Source organism: Neomonachus schauinslandi, chromosome 6 (assembly GCF_002201575.2).
Source record: "Neomonachus schauinslandi chromosome 6, ASM220157v2, whole genome shotgun sequence".
In the NCBI taxonomy this organism is placed as follows: domain Eukaryota; kingdom Metazoa; phylum Chordata; class Mammalia; order Carnivora; family Phocidae; genus Neomonachus; species Neomonachus schauinslandi.
The window spans coordinates 148341245-148353870 of NC_058408.1; the positions used below are offsets into that span (position 1 = coordinate 148341245).

General features: G+C 49.8%; 1 protein-coding gene across 1 annotated transcript in view; it reads right to left on the reverse strand.

Moving 5' to 3' along the window:
• ADAM12 (ADAM metallopeptidase domain 12) overlaps positions 1 to 12626 on the reverse strand; it is a 299944-nt gene that overhangs the window by 22719 nt on the left and 264599 nt on the right. Inside the window, exons 15-19 of the mRNA XM_021703839.1 lie at positions 9166 to 9274; positions 8860 to 9058; positions 6682 to 6759; positions 3867 to 3975; positions 410 to 545 (exon numbers count right to left, since the gene is read on the reverse strand). Of these exons, the coding sequence (XP_021559514.1) occupies positions 410 to 545; positions 3867 to 3975; positions 6682 to 6759; positions 8860 to 9058; positions 9166 to 9274 (631 nt within the window). The remainder of the gene's footprint in view (positions 1 to 409; positions 546 to 3866; positions 3976 to 6681; positions 6760 to 8859; positions 9059 to 9165; positions 9275 to 12626) is intronic.

The window sequence follows — 12626 nt, forward strand, 5'->3', positions numbered from 1 at the left end:
TTAGTTCTTGCAATCCACAGACATGAGGGTCTGAGACACCTGGGAGACGTTTTGTAGAAAGCTGGTATTTCAGCAAGAACGTCTTTGAATCTATTTGGATCAAAAGCTAGCCCATCTGACGAAACTGTTTTAACATCCCATGTCTTGTAAAAATTACTAATAGAAGGGTGGGAACAAATCCATCAGTGGGACCCATCAGCACCCTGCTTATTTATATAATAAGCAGCAAACAGTTTGAAGGGAAAGGAAGGAGGCAGCTGGTCTGGCAGAGATTTTAAAAAACCAGAACAACCGTTTTACTATCTAAAAAGCCGACCTCTTTCTTTGCTAAGGAAAATGAAGCGAGAAGCAGTTGGCTGTGCATTCTTTCAAATGCCACTTCTGCAGAAATGACCCAAACCCAGGGTACCTTAGCTTTTCAATGGTGGTTTTTTTATCTGTAAACAGCAGGTGTATTAATGTCTTCCTTTTGAGATAAACTGCAAATCCAGCAGCAAGAAGACACAGGATGGTCACCAGAATTCCTATGGTTAGACCTTGGTGATCTGAAACAGAAACGCATTTTGCTCAGGCAAAGAGGCAGTTATAATGAAATACGGGACGTATCAGATCATGACATTTACGGCAACGCGAGCTTTGAAGGAAGGAACAGAGATGGAATGAGTAAATCCCCAAATGATGTACTGATTAATTAGTCGTACTTCAAAGGTCATGCCTGAGGTTCAGTCTGTGTCGCCGTCATGCACTTCTGACAACTCTTGATAAACAGGAACGTCGTCCATCAGGTGGGACCGTAGTCCTGACCACATGCGGCCCCCAGCCCCCCCGACCGCCCCACGGGGATGGTGGCCACAGAGGGTGGCAGGAGGCTGGCACGTCCCCGGACTGTGACCTCTCTAGCCCCCTTCACAAATATGCTCCTCCCTGCGTCCTCCTCCTCTCATTCTTTAGCGCTGCGATCTGTGTTTGTTTTGTTTTTTTGTATTTTTTTTAGCCCAAGAATTTACTTCTGGACATTGTCAAAATAGAAGGTGAGAAAAAGACCCAACAAAACTCATAGCTAAAAGGAAAGGCCCACAGGTTTGGTTTTGTTAGGTTTCGCTCTGTTAGGTTAGGGACTCAAAATACAAGCTTTGGGGGGCAAACCCCGTTCTCTGGGAGGGTGCTGTTTATTTTCTCCAGAGAACATCCCCTTTTCTGTGATTTGCTCCCATTTTATTCAGTACAAGGACACTGAGACTCCCTCAAGGGTGTGGAAAAGAAGGGAAAATCAAAACTTCAGGCTGGTTTCTGACCACAGAAAGAGTCCCGGAGAGGATTCTGCCAGGCTAGAGAGGAGCCAGATATGCAACCCCCACGGCTCTGCGGAGTCCTTGAGAGCACAGATGTGAGTTCGCAGGTCTCTGTTTCCCTGCCAGCAACAAGCAGGATGTGCCGCCCCTAGCAGGAGGGCCACAGTCCCCTCAGGCTGCTGGGGGTGGCTGTGCAGGTCCCGCCCCCCCCAGGCCTCCCCACCGCCATCGCTGGCCACGATGCTCAGCGGGCTGCCCGCCAGGCCAGGGCAGCAGCGCTCCTGCTCTGGGAAAGAACGCCTCACACCCTCTCTGTTTCTGGACTTCGTCCCCAACTGACAAGTCCTATCCGGGACGTGTCTCAGCCTAAGTAAGACAATCAACATATGACAGTCGTGATTCCCTTGTTAGTGTTACTGGAAAAGCCCCGCTTCTGGGTTCCCGGCCAAAACGTCATTCTTTTCAGCCGGGGGCTCTGGCTAGAGCTCTGTTGTGTCTTAACACAGCTAACGAAAAAAGTGAGCAGCACGCGGCCTGAACCACAATTTCTAGTTCCTCGCAATCAATCCGTAAGTCTTAAGCTGATCAATGTATCCAATCGGACATTACCTAGGCCTCCAGAATGAACTTGGCTGCACCTCCCGGGCCACTTGCCTTCATCCGTTGCAGGACATGCCATCAAGCTGCTCGAGCCATCAAACCGGGGTCCCTTGGTCCCCTCATGCGGTGTGAACACCGTGTCCTGTGCAGCTCCCCACGTTGGCCCACCTCCCCGAGTCCCACTGTCACCCCTCCCCTGGCAGCGTTTTGCTGGGCCACGCTGGGTCTGCCCCGTGTCTCTGGGGGCACAGTGGCCGGCACGTGGCAGGTGCTCGAGAAGTCATGGTCAGGCTGGCGGGCGGTGGGGGCAGGGAGGCCTGGCACCCGGCTCCCCACGCCTGCCGCTTCGGCGTGCGTTTCAATGTCCTTTCATGCAGTAATGGCAGCTCGTTTTCATTGCTGTAATGATTCTTACCTGCTACAGTGAAGAACTGGCAACTGCGGATCCCCTGGCTTCTGTGAAGCCCCCACAGCTGAGTACCACGGCCAGTACCAGTGCATACTGGCCAGTCCCCTCCAACCCCTCGGGCGCCATCCAGCTGACTCGATGCAGGGGGAATGGGTGGCGGTGCCCCTGTCCGAGCAGAGGCTAGAATCCTGCCAGTTGTGCCCGGCACATGCTTCACGCCGTCCCCAAGCCTTAGCCACGGGGCAGCAGGGACGCCGTGCTCAGGGCGCAGACGCCGGCGAGGAAAGGGGACGCGGGGCCGGCCCTTGTCTTCCTACCCCCGGAAGGAACGCTCACTAGACAGCAAGACTTTCTGGTCCTTTTTGTACTTGCTGTGGGGCCTGGACCCGAGGGAGGGGTCGCCCTGAGTCTCTGAGAGCGACGCTGAGACCCATCCCTATTTAAGTGGAGGGATGATCGGGAGCTCACGACACTGTTTCTACAGATGTGCCCGCGGGGCAGGTCCCCCCCCCCCCCAGCTCTGCCCTCACCGGCTGGCCCCGCAGAGCAGTGTTAGGTCTGTCGTCTTGGAGACGTGGTGACCCACTGCACGTCACAGCAGGATGTGAGACACGTGACGTCCTCCGTAGCAGCATGAGCCACCGTCTGGGCATCTGCGCGTCATGGGGCTCAGGGTGAGCACCGAGGTGTCAGCACAAATGGGCTCGGCGCTGGCCCCCTGCACCTTTTTGATGTGTTTCTTTCCCTTTACAAGGGACATCCTTCAGACTTGCCCCTTTACTGCCTGACAAGTGCTCAGATAAAACAGCAATGCACCAGGAGACCATTCCTCCAGGTCGTCCGGGGAGAAAAGAAGGGGGGTCAAGCACAGCTGCTATAAGGAGTCTTTTTAGGGGGAGATGGACTTGGTCTCAATCTTAGCTGTGTGACTTCGGGTAAGTTACTTACCTTCCCTGAGCCCCAGGTCCTTTATACGTAAAGAAGGAAGAGTAATAGTGACTTGGGAGTTAGGCAAGGATCTGATGAGATCATGCAGAAGGAACACCCAGCATGGTGACTGCACAGGACAACTGCTCAGTAAACAGAAGCGGTTGATTTTACTACTGCTGCTTCTGGGACCATTCACCCGGACTTGGAGGACGTGTCTCCCTAGTAAGGGTTTTAGGAGACATTCAGCATCATACCTCTTGGTCCCCAGGGCACCAAGGCTGGGCTTTACAAAGTCCTTTCACCCCTCACCGAAGTTCATACCCAATTGGCAGTCCGCTGTTGAAATGACCTTAGCTAAGCAAAGCGTCGCAGGTGAAGAAGGGACAGAGTGAGCCTCTCAGCCAGAGCAGAGCAAGGAGTCTCGGCAGAGGTCAGGACGGGACAGTGGCTGGAAACGGGCCTTGGATGGTGTCAGGCCCTCATGGGGGTGCACTAGGGTTCCCACTGGGGGGGTACACCTGCATCCCCTTGGCAGCTGGTGAGCCCTCCGTCTTGCTTGGAAGGACCGTGCCTGACTACCCACGGCCCCCCAGTCGCTCAGCGCCCACTCCCGGGGATGCGCTGTCCCCACGCACCTGCTCGCCGGACAGGGCCGCTGTCTGTGCTTCCCCCGAAGCCAAACTTGTCACAGAAGGGAGGCGCCCAGTGGGCCTCACAGTGGCAGTTCTTCCGGTTGTTACACACCTGTCCGGGCCACAGGGGAGGGGGACATCGAGAGAGAGACGCAGCATTAGAGCCCACCCTCCACGTGGGGCGGCAGTAAATCTTTGAGCTCTAATTGGCTGCCAGACCAAAGCAAAGGCCCTGTGGTCAGCGTCCCCGTCAGCGCTGACACCGCCAGATACAGACAGGCCACTGTGAGCGTAAACCCGAAACACAGCACCACACGGGTGGGACCAGAGCCTGAGGCTGCAAATGTAACATAATCTGCCTGTCAGCAGCTGTTAAGGGAGTGATGGAGATTTTGGGGGGTCTTCCACTGCCTCCCACCCCTTTCTTTCTCCGTCAATTACTGTGTCCTCTTTTTCAAGTCAGGATTCCTCCCCCCGACCCCCGCCCGCCATCTGACCACAATGAGAAGGCCTCTCGATGGTGAGGAGCGACCCGGCTTCAGGGCTATGGAATCGGAGCCCTTGGCCATCACGGGCCTGACAACCTCTGGGCGCAGCCCTGCCTCCTGCAGACATGAAGCTCGGAGAGGCTGGCTGACCTGCTCCTGACATCACATGCCTGAGACGCCCGCCTCCCTCGGGCAGGCCCCCAGTGGCCCTTCCTTGGCTCCCGGCCCTGCACGCTGGCCACGGCCTACCAAACCCTGGTGTCCTGGTGACAGGAAAGGGTGCTGAGAAAGCAGGAGGATGGGCTTCGTTCTGGGGGGCCCTGAGCGAGTAGCCTAGCTTGGAGATGAGAGCCCTCCAGAGAGGGGCCAGCTTGGCTCACCTGGTTAGCAAGGGTGACCGAAGGAGGCTGCTCCCCAGCCTGAGTCGGCTGTTAGACTCTCTGTTACTATCTATGGAACTTTCGGAGCTCCTGCATAAACCAGTGGAATATGAGCATGAAAACAAGAGGACATTATCTCTCTGAAAATTGGGGGGCATGCTTTGGGAACACTGGATATGGGCAAGTCGCTAAAAAGAACTTCTGACCCATCTGGAATGGGTGGGATGCCTGTGAATGACCAGGAAGAGCTGCACAAACCAGGAAGGATTCTGTACTCGGGTTGCTTCTGAGTGTCCGAGTTTCTCTTCCACTTAAAGAAGCAAACTATACATCGTAGATGATGCGCTTTGCGTGGTTTATGTAAGGAAGTCAGAGCAGAGCTACGGTCAGGACACCCACCCCAAAGGCCTCAGCCCTGCATCTGAATATTGCCGGGTGGGGCCAAATACATATTTTATATTTTAAAGCAAAAATAAAATGTTTAGAGTAGATGTCTCATTTGTGATGTTTTCCTGCTTTCACTGATTTTTTTTTGATGACTCAACCATCAAAAGCCCCAATTGCCTAAAATAAGACCGACAGTCCAGATAACCTGTGACAAGTTGGAAAGTATATTCCCATAAAGCTGAAGCCCACGCAGCATTGATTACCAAGTGGCACAAGCTGTGCCGAAGCTGAGCGTCTTGCCTGTTTCTCAGAGGCGTTGCGGCTGACATACCACCCGCCAGGCACCTGCCAGGGTTTGGCTCTGTGCGGCCCACACCGTTTGGCACGGTCTCCCAATGCAAACCGGAGTCATGCGCCCTTTTGGCCGCTGGCAGCAGAGAGACTGCAGCCCCGCCACCCCTTTTGGAGGCACTGCTGGTGAGCCTGGTCTGACTCGGGGAAGGCCTGTGGTCAAGTGACTCGTCACCAAGTCACGGCAGCTGTTCTGCCCACCCAGACAATGTGGGCCTTTCCTCTCCAACACGTGGATGGGAGCCCAGGGATGCTGCAAAGTGAGGCGTCCAGGGTCCCCACCCCAGCATTCCCACTAACTGGTCATGTAACCTCGGACAGGAACTACCACCTCTTGGTCCTGGGCTCCTTCATAATAAGGCTGCACCGGATCATCTCTTTGGGCCATTGAAAAGAAATCTATGATCCAACGAAGACATAAGAAGATTTCATTTTATACTGACAGTCAGCTATACAAACCTGTCGAGAGATGCCATTGCAATCCTTCATGGTTACGGCGTAATAGCCATTTTATTAAAACCCCCGTAATTCTATGTTAGAATCATTGGCGAGTGTCTGTGAGTTTTAAAAATAGAATTCGGAGCATGATTACTGCAGAAAAGTTTCAGAAAAACAAATGAACCACCGGCATGGTTAATCAAGATTAATATGATTCCCTTGGAAATAATTAAGTCCATCAGGAAAAATAAATTATGTTTTAAACAATTAGAGTCCTCTTCTCTCCTAAAAAAAATTCTCTGGACTAAAATAACAGCCTTCTTTAGTTGAAATGCATTGTATGTGATTTCAAGAACATGTGGTCAGTATGTTCTGTCTCCTTTGTTTTATATCCTTTTGGAAGGATTTCAGTTCAGACACATACTCTGAATCTTGGTTGAAAGAGGGACAGCTCTGTTTGAAACGTTAATGCAAAATCCTTTACGCAGGAAGGTTAGTTTTAAAATTACTTTGAAGATGACAAAGTCCCTTTGTAAAAATCACAGGATGTTAATCTGAAAGATAATTACTGCGCAATCTGATTTTCTTTGTTAAATAAAAGTCACATTACTCATGCTATGTAAAGGTCAAAGAAAATTAGTGTCTTTAGAAGAAAACACTGAAGCAACTGCTAGATTTTTAAAAAGTTATGGATTGCAGAATCCTTTACAAATGAATGATTTAGCGCTTAGCTTGATAGGGACTGGCTATAAAAAGGCAGTTCAGCCGGCTCACCCCTCTCTGGTGGCACTGCATCACACATTCATGAACACCGAAGACGCTTATGTTTTGACACCGACGATTGAGGCAGATCTGCAGAAGGAGGAAAACAGTCAATTTCTCAGCCCCTTTCCAACCGCATGCACAGTCTCTATGATTTAAAAAGGGAAAGCAAAGAGAAGTTTGAAGAAGACGATCTTCTTTCAGCTCCTATGGATGCAGCACAATGATGGGCTTTCCATTTGACTCCGACCTGGATCCGGATGCCTGCCTACAGATTTCAAGACTCAGGTCAATGTGACTCAAGTCAATGTGGCGCTTCATATGGTTTCAGTCAATTATGAGATCACGATAACTGATTTTTGTTTAGAGCTTGCAACGAAACCTGTGAATTGCAGCATCTCCCCCCTGTCTGCCCACTGGCCCCCACCTGCCCTTTCCATTAAAAGATACAGGAGAGGAGAAATGCACCAGCCCTTAGCCTGGGGCCTGTGCAGACTCAAAGACTCCAAGAATCCAAGGTCCAAGAACCTTTTAAAGGAGATACCGAAATATGGGAACTTTTCCAAATTACTGACGGACACGTATTATCATCGATGACACAAACCATCAACAGAAATGCTCAGCAGAGGAAAACACACAGTTCCCTTGTGTTTATCAGGTCTTTGAGGAGGAAGTAATTTGCTAAATGATACTGGGCTGGTTGTAAGAGTTTAGTCTCATCTTAAAGGTGCCTAATATACCCCCGACTCAAAGGATCAGGCCCTTTATCTCCCGTAAGATGTTACAAATGAGTGGAGTCAGAGGAAGAGAAGTCTAATTTTTAGATTGCAGAAGCATTTCTAATCGAGTGGAACCTTCCTATGGGAAGTTCACACTAGTGACACACTTTGAAAAAAGTGCCAGCTGCCCTTGCCCAGAACAACTCCCAGGGCTGCTGGGAATCTCGGCCAAGGGGACTGTCACATTCCAGCTGACAAAAGAAACGGAGGTTACAGAGAACACAGCAGGACCCCAGTCAGAATCCCAGCATATGGGTGCTGCTCTCCTCCCAACCCAAGAGCAATGCCGAGGACGGCTTTCAAAGAACCCGTGGTCTGCAGGGATGGAGATCAAAGCACATTTAATCTTGCACACGGAGGAAAAAACTCATTGATAAATTGAGCCCTTGGAATTTCGGTGTTCAGATGCACCTGGTTCTGGCTTCTGGCTGTTCAGACTACAGTTTAAAAAATGAGTGTTATTCTAATTTCAAGGCCTGAAGAGAAGCTAACGTGTGCGGTTAAGGAGACCCCCGGAATGTATATCGTGTTTCACGTATCATCATCCCATTTTCTTTGGGATGAGGCACTTGCAGCTCAGGGTATACGGGGGGACAGGGGTGACGGTACAGAATTCTTGCCCTGGGGACTCTGCTCAAGGAGCTGACTCTATCTTTCTATTCTACTCTGTAACCTCCATGTACGTGAGTGATTTCATAATCATTTTGAAGGTGGGCGTCCTAAAAAAAGCATGTGAGGGTTGATTAATCCTCTTTCCTAAAATGTTTTATTAACTTGCTTTCATACAGCCTGATGAGAAAGTTTGGTGAGAAAAATCAACGTGGCAGAATGTTAAAAAAAAAACAACAACTCAGTTTCTTGTTTTTTCATTTTTGACTTTCTTTCTAAACCCCCAAATATCTCCGTCTACCTTTCCCGCTGGTCTCCAAAAGACCTCCCTTTGGCTTCAAGCTGATCCTCTCTCTTCCCCTCTCCTATTCTCTCTATGGGGGTCTCTGAAAATACATCTGACTTCCCGTTCTGCCCAGGTGAGAACAAGCTGTCACTGGGCCAAAAACCAAGGCCACATTTCCAAAAACAATATCATATGCTACTGTGTTTCCTTCCAAAGTAATTTCCTGGCTGGAAACACTCATGACACCCAGAGTGTAGAAATGACTTATTAACACTTAAAGGCTGAGAAACCAAGCTTGATTTCCCCAAATCTGCATCTCAATGGTCAGGCCAGGATCTAGGATTTATTAACTTTGCCTTCTAGGTGCAAAGAACTGGATTCCAGAGACAAAGTTCTAGGAAGGAGTGGATTTAGGAAAACAAACAAACCTCCTAAGTCAGTTCTTGGACAGGACGTTTCTCAGCAGGCCCCCTTCCAGACTTACATTTATGATGCGAATGAACTTTTGGGTCTTACTTTTCCATCTGCACACTTGGTGCCAGCAAGCACAAGCCCGGGGTCTGGCAGGTCATCGCCCAAGTACACGTGGGTCCCGCGGCACAGAATTCGACCTCCTTCCTGCAGTGGGATATTCGTTTCTATGGAAACAGCATTGGTACCAATGACGGGCCTGCTGGCCCCTCCTTGACACTGGATTTTTCCGCATTTAGCATCTCTGGAAGGGCGAGAACAAACAGTCCCAAAAGAGGGCAAGTTTGGAACCGGCCCTGAGCCGTGTAGGAAGTTCAAAGTGATGGTGTGCTCAGGTTGTGGGTTCCATACCTCATCTCGCATTTGGCAAAGGAACTCTTAGAGTCTTTGCCACAGTTGCCATAAGGGTCACCTGCAGAGTTGACTCTCTCGAAGCAGATCCCGGGGGCAGGTTTAGCACCTGAAACAGAAGCAAAGCAGCATATTTACCTCCTGCAAGTGTTTTTAGTATTTGCTGTTGAACAGCCCTGGGCTTGCAGGTTAAGGGGAGATGTGTTCGGTGTGCAGAGAAATCATGCCTGCATCTTGGCTGACTCCTGGTATGAGCTGACCAGTGGCAGCCTAGCAGCCTCTCCCGGCTTCGCTCATAGTAAAGCCTGCATTTCATAGCTCACTCTTCTCTAGGGCAGCTATCCGGGCCCAGGGTGCATGCAGCCTCTCAGGAGATGTGGCCTGGCTGTGGGACCAGATCCGACCCAGCACAGAAAGGAGGTGGCTAGCTGGCCGCATGGACAAGGGAGCTTGCTTACTTTAAGAGCATCTCGCACCATTCTGGTGAGAAAGTGCAAGCTAGAGCAGGCTCCAAGGAATAATGATGACTATGTGGGGATGCAGAGAGAGAGAGAGAGACAGAGAGAGAGAGACAGAGAGAGACAGACCAAACAAGCAACACAGAGATCTTACACAACATTTTCAGTCCTGTAAAGCTCCCTATAAGAGCAAACACTAGCTTCAGTTCGTGCCTATGTTGGCGAGGAGACCAGGGAGGCATAAACCCCAATATTCATTTTGCACAGAATGACAGTGCCCGGTAGAGAGGCACATGGGAGCCAGAGAGCTCAGGACACGGCCATTCTTAGCACATCTTTCGGCCAGGGAAAGAGCGAACGTGTTCTTCGGGGTTTGCACTGCCAAAGCTTTGGAGGGTTCTTGGATCCTATGCATAGTGGCACGTGTCGAAGATATGGGAAATGCAGGAAAATGGTCCATACTCTTCGGAATGAGCTGTGCCTTGTGGTGTGATTTTGGCCTACCTTCTTCCCTACACTGGCGTCCAGGTGGGGTGCTCCTTCTGATATCACTTCCAGCTGCCAGGATGCCCACTCTCCAGAGCTTACTCTGTCCCTCGCCCTTCTCTGTACCCAACTCTGGGGAAGCTCTATTTGCTTTCCAAGGTGACAACTGACTTATCTAAGATACCAGTCTGACGATGGGCAAGGGAACAGAAGATGTTCTTATTTCTAAAAATGTCTCTCTTTCGTTAACCTGCACCTGATTCCTCTTTATCAGGCAGGAGCAGACATGAATAGCATCTCATTTAAAAAACAACAACAGACAAATCAAACCGAACAAAACCCTTGCAAGAATTGGGATGGGCAGTGGGTTCCGCCATTAACTTCTGCAGTGAGCTACCTGAGTCCTTAACCTCTCATTTTCCTATTCTGTTTTAAGATTTTACTTACTTATTTGAGAGACAGAGAGAGAGAGCACAAGTGGGGGAGAAGCAAAGGAACAAGCAGACTCCCCGCCGAGCGGGGAGCCCGATGCGGGGCTTGATGCGGGGCTCGATCCCAGGACCCTGGGATCATGACCTGAGCCGAAGGCAGACGCTTAACGACTGAGCCACCCAGGCACCCTCAGTAGTCTTTTTTTTTTTTTTGAAGATTTTATTTATTTATTTGACAGAGAGAGACACAGCGAGAGAGGGAACACAAGCAGGGGGTGTGGGGGAGGGAGAAGCAGGCTTCCCGCTGAGCGGGGAGCCCCATGCGGGGCTCAATCCCAGGACGCTGGGATCATGACCTGAGTCGAAGGCAGACACTTAACCGACTGAGCCACCCAGGCGCCCTGCCCCTTCCCCCACCACCGCCATTTGTTTGTTTAAAAGCTATTTTGAGAGGCCTCTCCAAACTCATTTTTAAGGACATTACCACAACTGGACACAATTCTCTGTCATGGAAAAAGGTGAGGTGTCTGGCTCAGCAGCATCAGATTCCTTTCCTGGCACTCCAGATTCCCTTTTCTGTTTGCAGCATGATATCAGAACTGACATACGCAGCACCTGACTACTACGGATCCATTTCTTCCATCTTATTCTTGTTCATCTACCCGCTGGAGGTGGGAGGATGGCGAGGGTGAGTCTCAGTGTTGAGCCTGTACTTTGAACTTAAATCAGTCCTGTTTGATGGTACTTTGATCAAAATACCTGGATCTAATTGATCAGTTTTAGAAAAACTGGCATCTATGGAGAAAGGGGAACCCTCCTACACTGTTGGAGGGAATGCAAGCTGGTGCAGCCACTCTGGAGAACAGTATGGCGGTTCCTCAAAAAGTTGGAAATAGAGCTACCCTACGACCCAGCAATTGCACTACTGGGTATTTACCCCAAAGATACAAATGTAGGCATCCGAAGGGGTACGTGCACCCCGATGTTTATAGCAGCAATGTCCACAGTAGCCAAACTATGGAAAGAGCCAAGATGTCCATCGACAGATGAATGGATAAAGAAGATGTGAGATACACACACACACACACACACACACACAAATGGAATATTATGCAGCCATCAAAACCCCCGAAATCTTGCCATTTGCAACGACGTGGATGGAACTGGAGGGTATTATGCTGAGCGAAGTCAGTCAGTCAGAGAAAGACATGTATCATGTGATCTCACTGATATGAGGAATTCTTAATCTCAGGGAACAAACTGAAGTTGCTGGAGTGGTGGGGGTGGGAGGGATGGGGTGGCTGGGTTTTAGACATTGGGGAGGGTATGTGCTATGGTGAGCTCTGTGAATTGTGTAAGACTGATGAATCACAGACCTGTACCTCTGAAACAAATAATCCATTACATGTTAAAAAAAAAAAAAAAGTAGGAAGGGAAAAATGAAGGGGGGGATATTGGAGGGGGAGACGAACCATGAGAGACTACGGACTCTGAGAAACAAACTGAGGGTTTTAGATGGGAGGGGGTGGGGGGATGGGTTAGCCCAGTGATGGGTATTAAGGAGGGCACGTTCTGCATGGAGCACTGGGTGTTATACGCAAACAATGAATCATGGAACCCTACATCAAAAAACATTTTTTAATTAATTTAAAAAAATAAAAAAAGATCAGCAAGCCTTAAAAAAAAAAACTGGCATCTAGAATATCAACAACTCAATGGTTGTTTGTGTATTCGCATGGACTCTATGTACTTATTACTTGCCTGTCTGGCCTTTTCTCTGCTTCTTTCTTTCTTTCCTTCCTTCCACCCATTCATCCATCCTCCCATCATGTTGTAGACTTCAATCACACACAGATTTATCTTGCACTTCCTATCTGCCAGGCATTGGGGGCATAATGGTTGGTCACCGTGGACAAAACCTCCTGCTTGCTTTAAAGTTGCAAGGAAAGACAAAAAGCAAGCAAATGAGTATATTTCTCTCAAGTCCAGGGGTGGGGAATGTTATGAAGGAATCGACAGAGTAGGAGGGTCCAGGGAGCTATTGTGCTAAGCAGGCTGGTCAGGAAAGAACTCTTAGAGGAGGGAC